At 38.3% G+C, this 22,524-nt stretch overlaps 1 protein-coding gene across 16 annotated transcripts in view; it reads left to right on the top strand.

Annotated features, from left to right (window-relative positions):
• EMB1895 (ARM repeat superfamily protein) overlaps positions 1-22,524 on the top strand; it is a 38,360-nt gene that overhangs the window by 10,749 nt on the left and 5,087 nt on the right. For 11 of the 16 annotated variants that reach the window (XM_086447438.1, XM_086447434.1, XM_086447437.1 and 8 more), the window contains 4 exons: positions 1,746-1,933; positions 9,659-10,101; positions 10,414-10,599; positions 22,067-22,174. In XM_086447438.1, coding sequence (XP_086303564.1) covers positions 1,855-1,933; positions 9,659-10,101; positions 10,414-10,599; positions 22,067-22,174 — 816 coding nt within the window. In that variant the 5' untranslated portion in view covers positions 1,746-1,854. Of the gene's footprint in view, positions 1-1,745; positions 1,934-1,979; positions 4,867-8,758; positions 8,892-9,658; positions 10,102-10,413; positions 10,600-22,066; positions 22,175-22,524 lie in introns of those variants that run through there. The other 5 variants (XM_086447442.1, XM_086447441.1, XM_086447439.1 and 2 more) reach the window with 4 other exon arrangements.

The raw sequence follows: 22,524 nt of genomic DNA, 5'->3' as shown, positions 1-22,524 counted from the left end.
CTTGTACCATAGAAACCTAGAATGTTTGTATATTCTAATCTCAGATTCACTTAAAATGGTTCATTTAGCATTTAAAGGAGTGATTGATAGTTAAATTAAAAATTCTGTGGGTTCTTCCTGATAATGTTTCTTAATGATGAGTTGTTGTTGAATGGGGGAAGGGGGGATTATTCATCTAATCGTAATTCGGTAATTAATTCAACATTGTTGATGTTTGAAAGTTTGCTTCTCTCATCTACAATTTTCATATTTAAGTCAACATAGTTCATGTCGATTAGTTATTAGGTATAGAATCCCAGTGTTTTCCCCTTATGATTTTTCAGTGATGGGTTGTTGAATTTATCCAATCACAAGCTGGCAGTTCAATGAGTAAATAGCTTATGTGTGTTCAATTGGTGTCCTGTAATTGGGCTAAATTCATTCAAAATAGGTATATACATATATAGGAAAATGTTTGGCACCCTACTATTTGCCCTATGTTTTGCCCTACGTATTTTGTCCTACATGGGTTAGAAGTTTTGGAATGGGCTGATTTTTGGTAAGGTGATCTCTATGGTGAGGAGATCATCCTCACCAAAAATCAGCCCATTCCGAAACTTCTAGCCCCATGTTTACAAGTTGAAGAATCATGGACCGTTCATTTTTTGTAAACCATTTTTGATGGGGTTAGATGTTTCGGAATGGGCTGATCTCTGGTGACAATGATCTCTATGGAGGATGATCTCCTCACCATAGAGATCATCCTCACCAACAATCAGCCCATTCCAAAATTTCTAACCCATGTAGGACAAAACACGTAGGGTAAATTGGGTGTCGAACATGCCCTTATTGGTGAGGATGATCTCTATGGTGAGGAGATCATCCTCACCAAAAATCAGCCCATTCCAAAACTTCTAACCTCATCGAAAATGGTTTACAAAAATAAACGGTCCACGATTCTTGTAAACATGGGGCTAGAAGTTTTGAAATGGGCTGATTTTTGGTGAGGATGATCTCCTCACCATAGGGATTATCCTTACCAAAAATCAGCCCATTCCAAAACTTCTAACCATCTAGGACAAAACGTAGGGTGTCGAACATTTTATCGATATATCTATATATATATATATATATATATATATATATATATATATATTCTATATATTAAATATATAGAGAGAGAGAGAGAGAGAGAGAGAGAGAGAGAGGAGAGAGCGAGAGAGAGAGAGAGAGAGAGAGGAGGAGAGAGAGAGAGAGCATATTGTCCTCATGTCAATTTTCTTTAAGGGTCTGTTTAATTGCATGGATATTCAATTTTCATGATGCTGAATTGTGCTGGAGATTCTTGATTTGTTTGCTTATGTCATTGATATGACATTAGATGTTTTTGTTGAAGTAACTTTGTTTGATTAATTTTTTTTGTGATGTAACTGAATTATAACATTGGAGATGTTACTTTGGGATGAATTTTTGGACGTACTCTTTTTGAAATAGTTGGAAGTCAATATATTTGTTACTTTTTCTTTATTGGAGTCATTATATAAATTTTAAAATTTTATTTTCATATATGTTGGTATGATATTTGGTTGGAAGATGAATATTTATCATGTTTTTTATATCATTATACATATATAATTTTGTTTTCTTTGGACTATGAATGGTATAATAGTCATTTGACTAACAAAACAATTTCTCTTATCTTATGATTACTAACCAAACAGGAGAAACTTAAATTATTCTGTTCTTTCTCTTGTAAATCCAAACAGGGTGGCGAGAAACAGGGTTTCTCTTCTCTTATCTCAATCCAAATATAGTGTAAAAGGGCACGATGAGTCTAACACCAACTTGAGACTATTGTGTGTTGGGGTGTGAGGAATGATGGAGAGGATTTCTGCAGCTTGCGCCATGGAATGGAGCATTGAGCTTGAGAAAGGTCTCAGATCGAAGAAACCTGGTGAGCATGTTTTTCTTAACAAGTATTATTGGAGATTTCTAGGGTTTGTGTGGACCTTCTTTTGTTACTCATGGGATTATCACTATTTTCTTTGATTCCATTTCAGTAAGTCCAATTGCCATAAAGTTTTGTCTTACTATACCCGAGCTAATCAATTTTTTATTTATTTTTACTTTGGACTACTCTCTCGGTTGAGCCATACCTTCTTACTTGGGCTAGATTACTTGATTTCTTGGCTCGTTATATGATTCCTTGAGTCGAAAGTATCTTATATTCAAGTTGGACCTACTGGGTTATGGGTGACACATGTCTTTATCTAATGGTGAGTTCCACAATTGCCTCCTTTTTGGTAGCTCGGTATACCGAGGTGCCCTCCAAGGTGGGTTTTTTCATTTGGATTGTAGTGTTGGGTAGAATTCAGATGGTGGACTTTTTGAGGCGTAGGGGATTTTGTGGATTGAATTGTTGTATTATGTGTTTAAGGGATGCATAGTTAGCTGATCGCCTATTATTCCACTGTACTGTGGCTCATAAGATCTGATCTCACTTTCTTGAGTTGTTTGGAGTCCAGAGTTGTTCCCCTATCTTTGTCCAGGTTTTAACCCTAGGATGAAGAGGGTGCTTTGGAGTATTACCCATTTTGCAATTTGCTGGGGCTCATAGAAGGAATGTAATTCTAGGATCTTTGACAACAAGTCCTCATTCGTTATCAATCTTATTTTGTCAATGCTTGGTCTGTTATTTTTGTGGTCTAAAACGTATAAGGAGTTTAGAGGTTATTTGAGGACTTTATATGAAGTTGGGAGGGTGTGTGTAGTATTGCGAGAGATTATCTTTATGTATGTGCTGTTTGCTTGGTTGGCCACCTCGTACGACCTTGCTTTTCTTTAATAATGAAATTTTGCTTATAAAATAAAAATAAAAATCTGTTTTTGCTTGATTTTGCGTTTTGATTCCTATGTCCGTTCTATAGACTTCCTTGTTCGTATTCTGCCCTTCGTGACATGTGTCAATCTTGATGAGTCTTGCTCGTATGGACTCATGCCTGCCTTTAATCAGTTCGGGGATTCTTCCTCCACACGCCTTCGACCTAGGGATTCAAGTATGATGCCTAAGCTTTTGAGGACCAGTGTCTTTGTGTCTCTTGGTCATCTTTTAATCCTCGCCAATTGTAATTGCTCCTGTACTTTTTGTTCTGTTGTTTCTTTCTTTCGTCATACGACTATCTATTTTGGAGTAGGCGTCATAATGACTGATGCATGTGTCTAATGTCCACTGGCCTCAGTTTTTGCAAGCCTCGTGGAGCCTTTTCATGTTTTGGAGGCATTTTAGTTATGCACAATTATTGCCAGCATGTATTTTCGATCTTAATGACTTTATTTATTGTGAAGACGGAGAGATTCTCATATTTCAATATCTTGCCAATCTTTATATAAGGCCACTTTCTTCTTCACTTTTGCCTTCGTGTTTCCTCTTGGATGTTATGATATTCTATTGGTGTTCTTCTTTGTTGGTCACCTCCTCCCCCTATTGTTGTTTTTTTGCGTTGTGGTGAAGTTCCCTCATCTTAGGTTTGTCCTATTCCTCTCTCTTTAGTTTCTTAGTCTCTTTTTTATCTTTTGGTTTGGACCTGTGTCTCGCTCTAATGATCTCTAAGAAGTACCAACCCCCAGCTAGGCCTTCAATGGATAGTTTTAGGGAAGAGTAATATTCTCGCAAATGTTGGCATAGAATATTGTGCGGAGTCTCTGCACAACAATCGTTTTAGGGAGGGGACTACCATAGTCTTTTGGGTTCAGTTCAAGGTTGGTCTGACTGCTCCCTTTCTCCTTTAACCTGTGAAGTCCTTGACTTTGACAAGTGGTCCCCTGGCCAGATTAGTGGGAATTTCTACCGTCTGATTAAGTCAATTGAGCGGATGAACACTCCTCTCGAAGAGAGGCACTAGCTTGGTCTTTGGGATGTCCGATCTCAGTTCGAGCTTAAGCGTTGTCCCAACAGACTGGGCTTCTTTTTTTTTCTTTCGAAGAGGAAGGGGAGAGACCTTTTCATTCATCTCCCCGATTCTGATAAAGATTGGTTTTTATATCCGATTGTTCTTACGGGCCAATGGGAATGTGACCCTGAGCATGCTTCTCTTGCCTTAAAGTATAATTCTTTTAATTTAGAAAGTCAATCTTTCAATTTAAAGAGTCCTGCCCCCCTCATGTTCGGATCCGAGGTTTTAATTCCCTTTATATTCATTTTGCAGATGTTGCCAAGGACAAATAGGTTCCTGAGTCTATAATAATCAAACAACTCCTTCATAATCTAGAGGAGTATTAGAGGGTTACAGAGTTGATTGAAATTGACTCTGAAGGTTCCAAGGGCGGAGACGTAGCTTTATCCGGGTCTTAAGCTTCAACCTATTCAAGTGGCCAACCTTCTGCTACTCCTTACCGCTCTTTTCTAACCCCTTTAAGGTGTCTTCGAGATGAACCAGAAGATCCATATGAGGGTATGGGTCCATTGAATATCAAGTGTCCTTTTGTCGAAGATTTAGGCACTAGCCCTTTCAACCCTTCTCATGCCAAGCTCAACCTCAGAAGAAGCAGAAAAAGGGTCCCAAGCGAGGTTCTGAGTAGCATAAGCAAGCTGCTCAAACTATGCATGATAAGTCTTCTCTTCTCGTTGCTCTTCCACAGCACCCCCCCCAGCGAGCATTTCTTTTTCAATCCGAGAATAGAGTGCTCTCCCACTCAATTGCCTGGGTGACAATTTCGTAACTTGGAAGTAGGAGTGTTAACGAGGGAGACTCTGCTCTTGTTGATGGTCAGGTAGCCAATGTGCTTTTTGAGACGGCCCGACTACCAAGGGATAAGCGTTCCATTGCACTTGCCTTCAGTGAACGGCTTGAGAGCATGTACGACGACGGTCTTAGAGCTTTGGTGATGGTAATTAGATATTTATTTCTTGCTTCCGACTGTATTTTCCTTTATTTCTTCCAGCTCCAACATGTTTTGATTTGGATGTCTCGGGGTTGGTCTGACACCTAGTGTTGTCAAATGCGATCACATATGCCATCATGGCATATGCGGTTAGGGTTTCTAGTTCATTATGCCATGGCATACAAAAGTATGCGATGGCATATACAATATGCGATGACATATACCTCCAATGGGAAATGATTTGACTATTGGAGCATTAAATTCAAGTTTATTTTAATCTATCTTCTCCTACAAGTACCCTATTTCCACCCCCTATTCATGCTTTATTCTTAGCTATTTCTTTTATTTTTTCACTCGCATATATTCTGTTTAAATTTTATTTTTTCAAAATATTGAGTTTATACATTCTAACATAAGATCATAGCATCCAATGATTAAACTATTAAAGCAGAATCCATTTTAATTATCTAGAACTAGAACTTGATAATTAAAGTAGACCACCTTCGTATCATGAATATTTTGTATATTATTGACTATTTAGCTTCTTGAGTTCTTTTATTCTTGTTACTAAATGACTAAATGTAATAAATTTTATTCAATTTGATAATGAGTGCTATCTAAAATTCAAATATATTGTTATAGGTTTGTTTTTATTGTCTTATATTTTTTTGAGTTTTTAAACATTTCCCCCTTTTTTCTTATTTTTTACTTTATTTATTTATTTTTTTGAAATAAAAAAATATTTTGTGCAATATGCGACCGCATATGCTATTTGATGATACCATCCGAGGGAGAACATAAGCTATTAATGATGCCATCCAAGGGAGGACGAGGGTTGAGGAGTATTGACAACCATTTACCCCAAAAGATCGATTTGATGAGGAAGGCACAACTATGAATAGGTCAAACTGGGGCACGATACGTGAGCATGTGACACCCAGGTGTGAAGGCTGGTAACACAACACTCAACACTCCCCTTCACCCATAAGGGTGGAAAATTCCCTTAAGGAACCTATGACCTATATGAACCTAACGCTTTGATATCATGTTGGCAACCATATACCCCTTAAAACCATTCTGATGGGGAAGGCGCAACTATGAATATAAGAGGGTCACGGGTCGAATTGGGGCATGATACCTGAGCACTTGACACCCGGGAGCGGAGGCGGATAACACAACACTTAAGGAGATCTCTGCAAAGAAGGACAATGTGATGGCTGAGATGGAGCAGCGGCTCAAGACATTCGACAAGATGCTGAGGGCCTTAGAAATAGGTTGTGGAGAGCTCCGAAGCTTTGAAAGCCAAGGTTGCTGATCTAGAGTTGAAGCTTGCCGAAGTTGTAGTCGATCAGAAGGCGAAGCTTGTAGAGGCTAAATCTGACAGTGGAAGGCTATAAAAAGACCAATCTATTGAGGTCGAGTCTGAGATCACAGAGGTGCTAGTTGAGTGGGAGCGGTCCAACAAGAGGCTTAAAGAGAGGATTTCCTAGCTTGAGTCTCTCCAAGGTTCTATTCCCCAGGTCCCTGATTCTCCTGCTATCGACACTGGTGCCGTAGTTGTTCCCCAGACCCTTGACTCGCCGTTCATTGACCTGGACACCACAACTGACCCTTTTCCAGCCTGTGACCCCCCTGAGTTGATGACCCTACTGCCCCTTAATTACTTTTCTATTTTTATGAACATCTTACTTTTTGTTGTATCGCCCGTAAGGGCTTTTGGAAAACAATCTTTCTTCTGTCAGTTGCGATGGCCTTTAAACGATAAACATGATTGCTGCACCTGGGTATGGCCAAGACAGTTTCAATGCTTTATTTTGTTTTAGCTGGCCTTATCCTCGAGGATGGCTGAGGCTGGGTATTTGGTTTATGCGTATATATGTCAATCTAGCTATTGTTTTTTCTGTTACTTTTGTTTTGCGTACCCTCCTTTTGTTATTGTAGGTGCCTCAAAAGTTCAATATTTTTTCTCAATGGAATCTAACAGTATTTTCTTCTCGGCAAAACCCAAAAAATTGTCTGTTGCTTTATAACTTATTGAAGTTTCTCTTTCTTTTGGATATACTTTGTATCCCTTTGTTTTGTATAAAGAGACCTTGTATCAACAGGGTATACCCTGGGTATTTTGTAAATTACCTCTGTTTTTATAAAGAGAAATATTTACTTCTCATGTGTTGTCCTTCCTTACCTCACTTTCCTTTCTGTTTCTATTTCAAATTACTGTTTGGACATTTTATGCTTTTCCCTTTAGTTTTTAGAGACCTCTAAGTGGTGGTTGTTTTGTAGTGGGCGTATCCTTGGTCTATTTCAAGGATGACAAACCCTTTTCCCCCCAAGCATAGTGTACTTTTGGATCTTCAACTTTGTTTTATCTAAGGCTATACGTGCATGTTTTGAGTGATATCTCGGTGACACTTTCATTTCCTACATTTGTTCTTCCCAGATTTCTTGCCTAGGACCACATGAGTGTGTCAAAACGATCTTGTTGTGATGCTTCTCAAATTTTGGATACATGAATGTATTTTAAATGACTTTGGTATTTGTAAGGCCACTCAGGTTTTTCCAAATTAGGTTCGTGCGAGCATGCTTTCAAACAACCTCGGCGTGTTTGTTATTATCAGATTTTCACTTCCTAGAGTCTCGCGAATGTGTTTTAAACAACCTCGGTGTTTTGTTATTATTAGACTTGCATTTCCCAGAGTCACACGAGTGTGTTTTAAACGACCTCGGTTTGTTGTTATTATCAGACTTGCCTTTCCTAGAGTCACACGAGTGTGTTTTAAAAGGCATTGGTGTGTTATTTAAGATGCGTCCAAATTCGTGTGCTTTGCATGGCCTTGGTATTAATGTTACTCTTTCAAATATGCGAACGTTGAAAAATGACTCGGTATCAATGGTGCAAAATACACTTTAGAACACTTTGGAGTTCGAAAAAAATAAACTCGATGATATTGCCTTCCTCGGGGATGTATTTATCATTATGCCAGACTTAGTACATGTATATATTTTAAATTAACAGGAATATTTGCTATCGGTAAGACTTCTTGTTAGGTTCGGCTTGGCGGGTATTGCCTCAAGGGGGACACTTTGTGATAACGCCAATGAAGTAGAGGTCTATATCTTGATACTTTTCGATGTGACTGACCGTTCTCATTGTCAAATTGCTCCTTAATAGCCTTGTTGACACCTCTAGCTATCACTTTAGGTGTGATCGAAACATCATGGTGATGAAGGTCTTTCTCCTCGAGCTTATTATATTGGTTTCTAATCCCTCCACATTCCTTAACTCTTCCCTCGTTGTGGGGGGCTTTTCCTCGCACCAAGGTCTTCAGGGTTGTCAATAGAGCGTCTGCTTGCCTGGACTTTCCCTAGTTTGTTAGGAGTTTTCCCTGTGAGGGGCACACACAATCCCCGGTACTGCTTTTCTTGCTGTTTTACCCCTGTGGTTCATTGAGGGAGTGTGTTCCCTTGGCTCTGAGGCCATTTTCCATGCTTGGTTTCACGTTGCCCTTGCTGATGTTTTGGTGATCGGATATAATGTCTGCTGTTTTCGTGGGTAGTCGCTTGCTTGAACCTCCAAATGTGCTCCCAAGTAGACGTTTTCTCGTTGCAAGTTGGTCATTTGATCTCCTTGTTCCATCAGACTATTTTGTTGTTCCTCAAGTTGAGCATTTTTTTATGGAGGCTGACCACGTGGTCGCAGGGTAAGAATCTTCGAAACCTTTTCCACAGACGACGCCAAAAGTGTGGGGGCTTTTTAGGGCTTCCACTCCTCAAAATGTATGAAATTCTTGATCAAGATGATTGTTCTGTGATTTCCCCATTTTGCTCCCTAGCTCTTTGATCTCCCAACCTTTCCCCTTACTTGTTGTTGACAAGGTGAACTCTTGGTTCTTTGAAGGTTGAAGGAAGAAGGATGAGGTCACACTGAAGAAAGATGAGGCCCCGATGTGATGCCTACCAAAGGTCCTACGAAGATCAAGTCAGTAAAATATATATGGAGTAGAAGATGATGATGGCTAAAAATGAAAAAGGTGATGAATAGTGAGTTTTAGAGTGGTTCCTTGCCTTTTGAGTGTGAGGTTCTGACCCCCTCAATCTTTGAGAGGGGGTTTTAGAGCTTCGAGTCTGGGGCAAGTGACACCACATGGTTAGTCTAGGTGTATTGTCAAACAGGGTGTGAGCTGGCTGTATGTTACTGGCAGAGTCACTAATACTCGAGTATTAGTGACATATAGCCAGCTCACACCCTGTTGGAGTTACTAACCTTTGACCTATACCTTCTTACTTGGGCCCGGATGACTTGATTTCTTGGCTAGTTATGTTGTTCCTTGAGTCGAAAGTATCTGATATTCAAGTTGGACCACTGGGTTATGGGTGACACGTGTCCTTATATCATGGTGTGACGAAAATGAGCTCCACATCAATCATTCATTGCAAACCACTTGCATTACAAAACATTTGCAATGTAAATGCAAAAGATTTGTAGTGTACCCAAGCAGGGCCTTAGTATCTGATTTAGGTTTGAAAGTGAGGATTATAGATTTTGGAAAGAAACCCAAAAATATCATTTGTAAAATCCCTGAAAATTTTCCCTATTTTTTTTTATGAAACGTTCCCAAACTTACCCGAAGCAAGGCCCAGTTCGAATAATTGCCAAACCCAAACTTGGTAACTATGGATGAGCATCCAATTGATCAAAATCTTTTCATGTATTATCTTGTGTAGGAAATGATTTCTATTTAGTTGTGGTAGAACTTTACAATTTATCCTCATTAACTATATCTTTCTATCTTTCCAGGTCAACCCATTGAGGCCATCTTACAAATTGGTCCTAGACTTGAGCAATGGAGCAAAGAGCCCATCTATACAATGGCAGTATTGAGCATGTTTGGTTTAGTTCCTGGGGAGGATAGACTGTTTGCAAATACGATCCTTCTTCGGCTTGCTGATGCATTTAGGACTGGCAACAATCACACCAGACTCTGCGTTCTTAAGGTTTTTCTCTTTGAGCTGCGGCACTGTAGGAAGAATGGAAAACGATGTAGGGGAATTTTGGCTAAAGAAAGGGTTCCTAACTACCCTGAACTGCTCAAAAGAGTAAAGATAGTTTTTGACACTGGAGATGTTGAATCAAGAGCATTAGCTTTATGTCTCCTCGGTTGTTGGGCTGATATTGCAAAGGACAGTGCTGAAATTCGCTATATGATATTTTCGAGTTTGGGGTCATGCCATGTTTTGGAGGTGAAGTCGAGTCACTATCTTTTGTTTGCCTTTGTGAATTTCAGTGTAATTTTTTTCGTATTTGGGCAGCCTTCTTGGCCTCCCCCTCTTTCTTTATTTTTTAATAAAATCTTGATCTTTACCTATCCTTAAAAAAAAAGAAAAAAAAACTAAATGTGAATTTTGGTTCCCAAACCTTATCATAGTTATCGCCTTAACTAGGTGATATTTCTATGAATAAAACAAGAACTTATATAGATTGAGGAACTGAGAGGTATTCATTATATGCATGGCAACAATGACAACTTCTTCACATTCAAATGGCTCTTACAGGTAAGAGCGTCGCTGTTTGCTGCCGGTTGCTTTTCTGAGTTGTCAGAGGACTTTGCATCTGTTTTCTTGGAGATATTGATTAACATGGTGTCCTCTTCAAAACCATCACTCATTGTAAAGCTAGCAGGGGCTCGTGCATTTGCTAAAATTGGGTGCTCATCTATACTTGCAACTAGAGCTTATAAGGTTCTGCATCTCTTCCACTTTATGTCCTATTTGTATAAACTTGAACTTCTATCTAACAAGTCATGCCAATTGTAATCAAGGATGCTTAGGTCCTATTCTGCCAGCATAGGCCTGAGCATGATTAAAATATTAAGATATTCATTCCATAGGGATATGTGGGAGCCTTGGTCCAGATTCAGATTGATCTACCTGGGATCCAGGTCAATCAGGTCTCCTAGTTTTCTTAATTGGATAGGATTTGTGTAGTTCGGTCATTTTTTAATGGTCCTAGGAAAGGATTGAAATTGTCATTTTGGAGCAATGTTTCAGTCAAGGAAAAAAATTGAAACATTTACCTGTAGTCTATACGTAAAGAAACATTCTGAAAGTCATTTTCATGATAAATAATGCAAAAGAAATGTTTTGGGTTATGAAATGACCCTTCATACTATTTATTTGAAGCATACCACATTTTTTCATGTTGATGTCCTATAAAAAAAAAAAAAGGAAAAAAAAAATGTGCTTAGACACCAATATGCTGTGAATACACTTAGGGTTGTCATTGGGCTGGCAATTTATTTGATCCAGCCTGGTCCACTGGTCTGGCCTGCCATGAATTGGATTTGGGTTCATTAAAGATGCCCCTTTAGATATTTAGCCTGTCCAATCTTGGTTTCAATAATGGTGGTGATGCTATTTGTTCCAATGACTATCCTCAAATGGGGTCTCATGATTCAAAATTTTGTTCATCTCTGGGTTTTGACACTTTGAAGCAGAGTAGTGATCCAAACGATTTGCCAGATTAAAAGAAATCGAAGGTAACCTTAGAAATGGGATGATTATCTCAACATAGTTAGATGGTTTGGTGGTGGTGTGAGAATGGGTCAGTTGATACTTGTAAGCATTATCACCAAAAAACCTTTGTTTAGTTGACCTAAATCAACCTAAAAATCATCCCTATTTGCTGTCCAATAATTTACATCAAGCTTAGACAATCCTAAAATCTTTGTTTTTATTAATCTAACCTTATTCCAATCCTAGATCTAACCTTAAGAACCTTAAATTTCTAGATCTTTTCAAATATCATTAGACTAATACCCTGGGCTAGTTGGAAGTTCTACTTTCCATAAGATCCCTCAATTTAATATTTTAGATTTAGACCAGCGAGACTTAAAATAGTCTAGAGGTATTTGCTAGCTCTTTACTAGACTTTTCTTATTTCTTTGTGGTAGAATCCGGCAGCTTATAATATTCATTGTCCTTGATAATTTTTATCGTAATTTCAAAATCATCATTTTAGTTAGTTTCATGGTCTTGCATCATCGATTTACGTAAAAATACAAATGATACGTTGCGTAGCCATTTATTTTTGGAAAAAGATATTTACTTTTCTGTGCTGTAATGAATATGAGTTTAGTTTTAGATAAAGGTTGATGATTTGACATGAGTTTGATCCAAGGAAATTAAGGAATACGTCAGATCAAGAATTTAACCTCGAACTCAAATATTGAAGGCTAAATGGTAATTACGAATCAAAGACATTAGGGGAAGTCAGAAATTACTCAAATTTAAGTTAATAGGGTCTCAGTCATTTGAAGACAATATTAAATAGTATCAAGTCTTAAGAATCATTAAGTTAGTTAGGTGACTTACGGAGGAGGATTGCGACTCTAAAAGAAGTAATGGATGAGTGAGGATCATTTAGTACCCGGAATTATTGACTTTGGGTGAGAGTGTCTGGTGGTCGTTTACTTTTGGGTCAGGAGTACCCGATGTTATTTAATTTTGGGTCAGGGAGTGCATGTGCATTTATGTTTGGGTCAGGATTACCCGGAATGTGTTTATTTATTTTTGAATTGGGGAATTTGATTTCTAACTACAGTTTGAAATAACTAAGGCTGGAAAGTAATACGTAATGTGGATATAAGTGAATCAATAGAATATCTAGTGTTAGAAAGTCAAGGTAGAACGTTTTGATGCAGTGTATAACCAGTTATGGTAAGTTGTGTAATTACTATACAATTACTCAGATTTATCAATAAACTACACTAAGTTGAAATGAATTTTCTTAATTACATACAAAACTATGTTGATATCGAGCTCATATGATATGATTTTAGCATGTTTAAACATTTATCCTACAATCATTGTTGTGCCCCTCCTCTATTGGGTAACATATCTGTTACTCTTTCTGTCTACCCCTCAGCTACAAGATTCGAAGGACACGTCGAGGAACCATAAGTGGAAATGCCTACCTTGTCGAATTTTGAGGTTAATCTTATAAGGAGGAATTGCATTAGGAGGTTTTGAGGATGAGTAGTCGTTGGAATCAGGTAATTGATGAGATAGATGATCTAAGTTGACAATACTACTAAAGGTGATAAGAGCTTCCGAAAGTTGATGATGTGAGTCTCGAGATTCTTTTTAGGATATTTGTAATATTAGTTTAAACACTTCTAGCTACGTGAAATGTCTGTATGTCTTTCACCATTTGAAGATAAATAAAATAGTTGTGATTAGTTTCAAAATTTTCTTGCTGCCTCTCTGGATTACAGTTTTAACAATAGATCATGCTCGGTTTATTGGAATTTTGAAGAATCAGTGGGTCACGTGCCGTTTCTGATGTTACCTTGTCAGAGATTACGTGTTAGGTCATGTCCTTGGAGCGGGCGTGACAACATAATACCTTAGATACTTATTTATGATCAATCATAATTCACTAGATACTTATTCTAATTTTTAGTATATTTTTTAGCAAAAAAAAATATTGAATATCAATGCATGATAACATGTTTACACAGATAATTACACATTTTATGATTCTAAAAAAAGTCAACATATCTTTGGAGCAAAATAATTTATTACAAAAAAAATTAAAATATCATAACATCAAGACATTATTCTTAAATCCCACAGTAAACAACATTTATAAACGAGATCACAAACACCCATTAAACCAATAAAATTAACCATAGGCCTACAAAAAATGGGTTGTTATTTGTTTAAAAAAATGCATTTTAAGCTAAAAAAAACATGTTTAAAATGTTAAAAAACTTTGTTTTAAATTGCGTTTTTTGTGACTATGGTTGTAAGTAGCCTGGTCTGGTTGAAAATTGCCCAAATGTTTACGGGTTGGGCAAGAGGTTGACCGGGCTTGGACTAGCAAATATTTTTAGTAGCCTGGCCGGATCATTATACGATCAAGCTTGGGATGGATATTATGAGGCCCGATGTAAACGGCTCATTTAAAACATGCACAGGCTTGTTTAACTACATGAGGTAATCCTTACTACATTAAAATAATGACCTAGTGGATCAATGTACACTTTTATACATTACGACATAATCTAATACTGTAATACCCTCTTGCAATCGCATATTCCTTTGAATAAGGAATGTGTAATTGGTTGCATTAAATATCAACCCTTGAAATTGTCTGATTGGGCCTATTGGAGGTCACCATTTTTTTTTAAAATGAATTTGGATGTCAATTGCTACCATTGATGAAGAGTTCTTTTTAATTGTTGCTTTAGAGAGATGAAGTAGGAACAATATGCTCAACTTAGTTAGGCTTCGGTTGGGCCATTATTGCTTTAGGTTAGACCGAAGCCTCATGGATCTTTATCCGAAAGTAGTAAAATAACCAAATGTTCTACAACAGACCAATAAATAGAATCAATGACAACTTTATCATGGGCTTTGTCATTGGCAATGGCCTTGATTGGGCCTTAACATGTGTTGGTGACTCGAAATTGGATAAGGTCCGGCCCCTTTCATACATCACTTCGTCCCTTTTTATAGCATTTTCTGTTTGCTTTGTATCGCCAGCTACGTCATCCAATACAGATGGTGCTTTCTCATTGATTCGAACTACTTCCCGAATCTTTTAGAGGACTTGCACGTCTCTTTTTTAATCGGTCCACAAATAACTAACTCATGCTTCGAAACGGGCTTCCAGTTGTCTCTTTGTGTGCCTTTTCAATGGCCAAGGACAACCTCTAACAAACTTTGTACCGCCTTTCGTCCCCACTTCCTTCCTTCAATCACAGATTTACCCAATCACTCCTTTTAGCTCCATGCAACCACATCATCTTTGATTGGTATCCTGCCAAGATGGCTCATATGTTTCGCCTTTCTCGTAGGCACACATTTGATGTCTTACATTTTAGTACCCTTGCGTGCCTCGGCGCCATGCGGTGTTGATACATGCATTCACAGATTTAAGTTCATCCACTTCCTGGTTCACCTTTGCTCTTGGTAATCTTGTGGTTACAAAAGGTCCTATTCCCAAGGTTGCTGCGACATCATGCTTATCCATTAATATTGCTTATTAAAGCTAGGCATATCAGTTATCCTTTCGAATTCTGTTCCTATTCTTATCATTTCCCTTCTTTTGTGGCTTATGCTGCCCTTAATTATTGCACGATTAATCAAGTCAGCCGTTTTCATAAAATGCGTCCTAGTGACAGTTGCCATCATTATAGACATCAAATGACCTCAATTTTCATTTCTTCTTATAAATAGCCTTTGAGAGTTGTCTTGAGCACATTTTCCTCATTCCTTTCATTTCTCTTTCTTCCTCTCAAGTTTTTCTAGTCCCCTTGCAACTAACGATGGTTTGGGTTATGGCAGGAAAAGGGAAAACACTACGATTGTTGAAAGTGAGCTACCAGAAACAACAAAAATCAAGCGTGAAGAAGGTGAGAGATTTACCATCCGCAAATGACAACCTTATTTCATAAATTGCCAATATTGACTACACCTTAGCCCCTAAAGATCATGAATGGACCTTTTTATGGTCTGAAGGTGACGACGGAGATTACGCTAATCCTGATGGCATTTTGTTTTTCTCTGGCTAGAGGTGTCATAGCTTCTTCGCATATCAAATTTGACAGCCAGACCTTGCCTTTTCATTCATGGGTTGAGTAGGTCAAGGAAACAATGTCCGATGCCTTCGCCGCGAGCAAAATGAAAGAGACGGGAATATATGATGCGATCTGTGTATCTACCAAGCTGCAAATTGAAAAGGAGATTTCTAGCCTTATAGGACTTGTCAACCGTTGGCGTATTAATACTCATACTTTTGTCTTCGTCTGGGGGAAATTAACTATTAGCCTTGAAGAAGTCTTTGTTTTGATGGGGCTCCCTATCACTGGCGAGATTAGGAAAAGGGATCTTACTCTTGGTCCCCAAGAACTCCCTGTTGAGGAATTTCTTATTGAGGCGTTGGTGGCCTTGAAAGTGAACCCAAATCCTTCCCTTGATCCTTGCACTAAGTCTTTGCCTTCGAAGAGGGCGAACTTTGCCGGCTGGGTAAGACATTTTTGGGGGTAGAGGGTCAATGGAAAATTCATTGAAGGCAAAAGACACGATTCTCCTCATAACCTAGAAGCGCTGATAGTATACTGACTATCTCGACATGTAATAGAGTGTGACCCTCACGATAAAGTACAACCATTCCTTTTGCCATTGACGATAAAACTCGCCATTGGCCTTTGCTTCCCTTTGGCTGTAATTTTCTGCGATAACTTATACAAATATCTTGATACTTTAGATAGTGATTTGAAGTTGTCACGAGGCAACTACTTAGTTCGCTCTTTAATCAACACCAACTTCCTACAAATGTGAATTTGGGAACACTTTGGCTCTTCAACGCCACGTCCTGTATTGTTCCCTCTAGTCATAAAGGCGGGAAACCTGTTAAAGAACGGGTTGGAAGCAATTGTTGATATGCCTTCTAATGCGCCAAGGGTGTGGTGTTGGTGTAGTGAAAAGTCTACTACAGACCTCACTTTGGTTATGGATTTGTCTCAACATGTTCGCCTTCGACCATACACTCGCATTCCATCTGGCATCTCTTAGATCTTTACTTTCGCGCCTAAGGATGATATCAAACTTTTTAAGATGATACAAAACAATGGGCTCATGGTCAATTAGTGACTTTACTAAGCATCACTCTTGGCTTTGTGGTGAGCTTCCTTGGCGGTCGTTTGGGGGTAAATGCTTATAACACTGAACGTTGTGCTTGTCAATGTTCTTTTGACCAAGCCATTCCCTCTTGTCGTGGTGATGGGCCATCTTCCTCCATAGTCCTTGATCATTTTTTGATTGGCGCCAATGAATTATGATTACGCCTTGGCGATTCTATATTTTCTTGGACGTCGAGCATCCGCCAAAGCTATGTGCACCTAGATTATCAAGCCTTTTAGCATGAACCCTTGGATAACCCGCCTTAAGAAACTCCCTGCTGAACAACCCACGCCTTAAGAAACTTCTTACTGACCTAGTTTCGGATTAGAAGGTCAATGCAAGTAACGATGGCGATGATTCGTCAAGTGAAGTCCCCCGGAAAAAGAAAGGGTTTCAAAGAAAGCACCAATGTTAGCAGGCCCACCATTCTATGCCTATGCCTCCTACCCTTGGTCGTTCAATGGCAAACTTAGGGAAACGAAAAGGCGTGACTGTTGCTCCCTCCTCTATCAAAAAGTGAAATATTGAGGAGGACCCTTCAACTAAATATGAAGGGGTTTCTTTCAATCAATGGAAATGCTGATGGATTGATTCACGAGCCAAGGGACGAACCCCATAAAAAATCGTGTTTCTCATGTTCTTAAATTTTTTTTCTTTATTTCCATTTTAATAATTTTTGTTAAATTTCTAAAAGTCGGGAATAACTCCCTTCTCCCCCCATCTACCATGCAACAACTACAATTACTAAAAAACTAACAAAGTTCAATTCTAGATAGTCCATGTTAGATTGGATTTGATGTAGTTCTTGGTATTGCACCATAAACAATAATCTAAAATTTGACCCTATTTAGTTTGCAATATTTATAGAAGCCTCACATACTACGAATTAGTAGGAAAAAACTTCTTTTACCCCGTCTTCACACTAAACCTATGAAAAAAAGAAGAAAAAGCAACTTCTAAAATTACAACTAATTTTAATTCCCAACTCATGCTTCTAACATAAACATTAACCTAAAGATGTGTTTTGGAAATCATACCTGTAGACTGTAGTTATCTTGCGTGAGGAGAACAACAAATTTGGGTGTGTGACTTATTCCTTTAACTATTTAGGATTTCCATGGCTTGGAACTTCCTCATGCAATGTTTAGAGTTCTCCGTGTGCTTCCCTAAACATTTTCCTAGAGTATTTTAGGGTTTTAGGCTTTACAATGGTCTTCCTTGAGAATTATTGATAATTCTTAGAATTTCTTAGGATTTTCGAAGATTTTTTCTGCGTCTAGGCGTGGGTTTGTAAACTTACAGTTGCTCTATGGGATCTTTCCTTTTTGGTAGGATAGAGAATGTTTTCATTCTTTGGTGGAAAGGTGCGTGTTTTTGTGTTGGTTATGCCCCAAATTTCCTTGTATAGATTATTTTTGGGTGGGGGGATTTGGGTTAATTTTGGTGGATTAAGGTCGTGGGATAAAATTGGTGGCACATGAGTACAAAAATCTAGGTGAAAAAGCATTTTAGGTTTTGGGATGCGCCTGTCCGAGTAAGCAAGGTCCAAAACTTGGGCCATTTTTGGATGGTTTGGGCAGTTTTGGCTTCAGATATATATATAATCGATATTGGACGTGGCGTAAATAAGATGAATATAGATGACCGATCACATGATAATTAATGCATTTCTCGAGGCATTGATATATCCTTGAGTAGATTTTTGGTTAAGATTGTAATCATACCTAGAAATAGGAAGTCTCCGCATTGACTAGAGAATATCTATTTCTAGATAAGGAGAGATTTTGGAGAAAATCTTGATTTGATTTGACTTTTCTTTTAGGGTTTGTTTTTCTATCTATATAAGGAGTTAATAGGTAGAGGAAAAAGGGGGCTCGGAGGAGAAAGAAAGTGGAGAAGAGGCTAGGTGTTTGTAAATCTTGTAATGGCTTGAAGAATAGTGGAATGGCTCTTCGGAGCCCCGGGGACGTAGTCTGATTTTGGGACGAACCCCGTAAACTAGTCTTGCTTCTTGTCTTCTCTTTCTCTTTCCCTTCTTTTTGATCATTTTTTTGTGTGATTTTTTAGCATTATTTAGTACATCAAGAACCATGAAGATCGATTGGTAGGGGTAAATCTTGAGGAACCGACGCCATCCGAGATTTTGCCTCTACAAATTGGCATTGTCCATGGGAATGAATCAAGAACACTCACGAAAACCACAAGGTAGGGTGGATCAATGAACAATGGGGGAGTTTTGGGCACTCCATTAGGTTCTAATTTGGTTGTTAAACCCTTTGATCGGCATGGGTTTAATAAGATTAAAAGTAGTGTTACATCAAGAAATCGTAGGTAGTGATTTAATTGTGTCGCTACGGTGGCGATGATTGGTTGTACAAGGTGATAAGTTAGTGTTGTTTTGGGTAACAGTCATTGGAAGATGCACGAGAGAAAGAAAAATGTGCAGATTACAAAACTCTAAATATGGTGTTGCGTCAACATCAAGAGAAAAACGTATATACAAAAGGTAAAAAGGTAAAGGTAGTGCTATTGATACTACCAAGGTATTCTAGCATAACTATGTGAAAGGTATGATGATTGGTTTGTGCACAACAAGAAGGTATAAAATAAACGGCAAGTTGCAAGGTCTTTGCAATTCTACTCTAACCTGATGGGTAGAGCACAGAGTTTGGTGCGACCGCTTGGCTCCTTTGGGGTTGCAAAGTCTTCGCAGCTCTATTCTGACATGATGGGCAGAACACAGAGTTGGGCGCGACCACTTGGATCCTTTGGGGTTGCAAAGTCTTTGTGACTCTACTTTGACATGATGGGCAGATCATAGAGTTGGGCGCAACTACTTGGTTCCATTGGGGTTGCAAAGTCTTTGCGATTCTACTTTAACCTGATGGGCAGAGTGTAGAGTTGGGTGTGACATTGCTCTATCCTGTGCAGGTAGAGCAGAGCAGAGTAGACTGTGCAGGTAGAGTAGAGCAGACTGTGTTGGTAGAGCAGAGTTAGATTGTGCAAGTAGAGCAGAGTAGCAAGCAAAGCAGAGCAGGATTGTACAGGTAGAACATAGTAGGAGCCTTGAGTGGCTTAAGGGTCTTGAATGACTAATGTCCTTAGTGACAGCTCTATAGTGAGAGGATGAAGGCTGAATAACCAAGACATCCTGAGTAACCACAAGGTTTTAAGGGACCATTGTTTTCTTAGAGAAAGAGTAGGGAGCAATATTTTTATAAAGCAAAGTGAAGACACGAGAGTAGTATAATATTCTCGTAAGTGGATCTCGGCCTCACCAATCTCCACTGATGAAAAGGGGGTTAACTGGAAAGGGTAAAATCGGTATTGGACATGTGGTGTAAATAGGACGAATATCGATGATTGATCACATGATAATTAATGCATATCTCGAGGCATTGATATATCCTTGAGGAGATTTTTGGTTAAGATTGTAATCTTACCTAAAAACAGAAAGCATCCTCATTGACTAGAGAATATCTATTTCTAGATAAGGAGGGATTTTGGAGAAGATTCTGGTTTGATTTGACTTTTTTTTTAGGGTTTGTTTCTCTATCTATATAAGGAGTGAATAGGTAGAGGAAAAGGGGGGCTCGAAGGAGAAAGAAAGTGGAGAAGAGGTTAGGAGCTTGTAAATCTTGTAATGGCTTAAAGAATAGTGGAATGGCTTTTCGAAGCTCGGGGACGTAGTTCAATTTTGGGACGAACCTCGTAAACAAATATTGCTTCTTGTCTTCTCTCTCTTTCCCATCTCTTTGATCATTTTTCTGTGTGATTTTTTATCATTATTTAGTACATTAAGAACCATGAAGATCGATTGTTAGGGGTAAATCTCGAGGAACCGACGCCATCCAAGATTTCGCCTCTCTCTCTCTCTCTCTCTCTATATATATATATATATATATATTCTGAAAGGTCCTGAAAAACTCCGGAGACCACTCCGTAGAAGGCGAGGAGATCAATCCAAGATTTGATTTAGAGTGGGTTGTGCAGAAATGGTTAGCGAAGCATGGGATTCGTTTTTTTTTCCCCATTGCTCACCTAAACAACTATTTCTTTCCTCTCTTTCGGTGCTTTCGGCAAGGGATGGATATTCAATCCCAAAGGATCCGGGGCTGGACTTAGAGTTCTAAGTGTGATTTTGTGTGGTTAGAATATTTTGGGTCTCAAAACATGGGTTTTGGGTGGTAGGGGTAGTTCGGTCATTTTTGCTAAAATTTGGATTTTATGAGAAATGCCGTTTTGGGTCTAGGGTGTTGTCTTCTATGGGGAAATAGGCTTGAATCCTCTTGGATTGCTTCTAAAAATACTTGGAATGACCTCTAGATCGTTGCTCATCTCTCAAATAGTTGCCTCACTAATCTAGCTTAGGAATAGCGAAAAAGAAAAAGAGAGGTTTTTTGAAGAGACTGTTAAAGATGCAAACCATGAAATGAGAGGATAAGGTTAGGCCACTTTGATTATCATTGGCAATGGGTCACCTCCCTGTTGGCTCACCATCAACAGTGCCACGAGTCTTAGGGCGCTTAAAGGCCTAACAAATCCTCAAATAAATTGGGGATAGGGATAGGGAAAAAGGTCAGCTTATTACTTAAGGTTAACTTAAGGTTAGAACAGGTGAGGTTAAAGGTGCCGAGCTTGAAATCCCTAGCAAGGCTGAATCTCCCCGAACCTGAAGCAATGGCTTTTCAATCACGGGTTGGAAACTCTTCCTTCTCCAAGCCTGGCTCACCTGCCAAATCAAGGTATGAACTCGGCGCGGATTCCCCCTTTTTGTGGCATCGAAGAAGCGACTTTTTTGCCTGCCCATGCCTCCCCATGTCTCCCCATGTCAACTCAGGTACAAAATGAGGTGTTTAATGTATATAACAACTCATTTTCGATGTTTGGATGAGGTGATATAAGACATTGGGTATAGCCTGTGTTAAGTTAATGACTCTTCTTGTCTCTCACTTTTCATCTCTCTGTCTCTATTTCGTCTGTCAATGTACAGACATAGATCTAACAAACATGTCATTGTTTTCCTTTTTTATTTTATTTTCTTACATCTTATTCTTTTTTCCCCATATTCTATTGAAACTCAATGTTTCTCACTTAGAAACCTTCCATCCATCTTTTCTTTACATTTTGATATTTATTCTCTCTACAATATGTATTAGTATAGTATTTGGAGTGGCTTGCATATGCTCAGATACAAATAGTGTGTTTCCAGTTTGGGGAAGTGTGAGATTAACACACCATAAATGAGTTTAATGAATGAGAGACTGGTATGGCGTGTTAGGAGGGGAAGAAGGCTTCATAAAGTGCATAATAGTAATCTTTGTTTTAATGAAAGATTCATAGACTTGTTACTTCCAGGTTGATTATGTAATGACTTGTCATATATATATATATATATATATATATATATATATATATATATATATATATATATATATATATTATATATATACATTTTGATGAATAGTTGTAGTTTTTTGCTGGCTTGTTTATAACGTTTACTGTTATCTTGTTGCAGACAGGTAAAAAGCTGGTGCTGGGCTCTTACCAGGAGGAATTTATAATTGAGATGTTAATGCCACTCTCTAAACTTGCTTCCAAGTCAATGCTCCTGATTTCTGAACAGGTATGTTCCAATTGTTCAAACGGATCTTGTATTCTACTTGATATGGAACAAAGACCTAATTAGGTTGGTTCTACAATTGACACATTCACATTTCCATTTTCATATAATACAAAAATACTCATGAAAAATTCTATTATTTTTATTTTAAGGCTGGAGAAATGATATGGGAAATTTGAGGATATACAGGTTACAATCAGAATTTGTGAGACAGGTTATAATCATAGTCACCAAATTCTCCGATTTATTGAAAAAATAGAGATTAAATCATGACTTTTTCAATAAGACTGGACTTCTAAGACATTTGCGATTAAATCATGATCTTTGCATTTAAATTGGGAAATACAAAATAT

Source organism: Akebia trifoliata, chromosome 7 (genome assembly GCF_017979445.1).
Source record: "Akebia trifoliata isolate Shusen 1 chromosome 7, ASM1797944v1, whole genome shotgun sequence".
NCBI classification, from domain to species: Eukaryota; Viridiplantae; Streptophyta; class Magnoliopsida; order Ranunculales; family Lardizabalaceae; genus Akebia; species Akebia trifoliata.
This window is presented reverse-complemented; position numbering and strand designations above follow the sequence as displayed.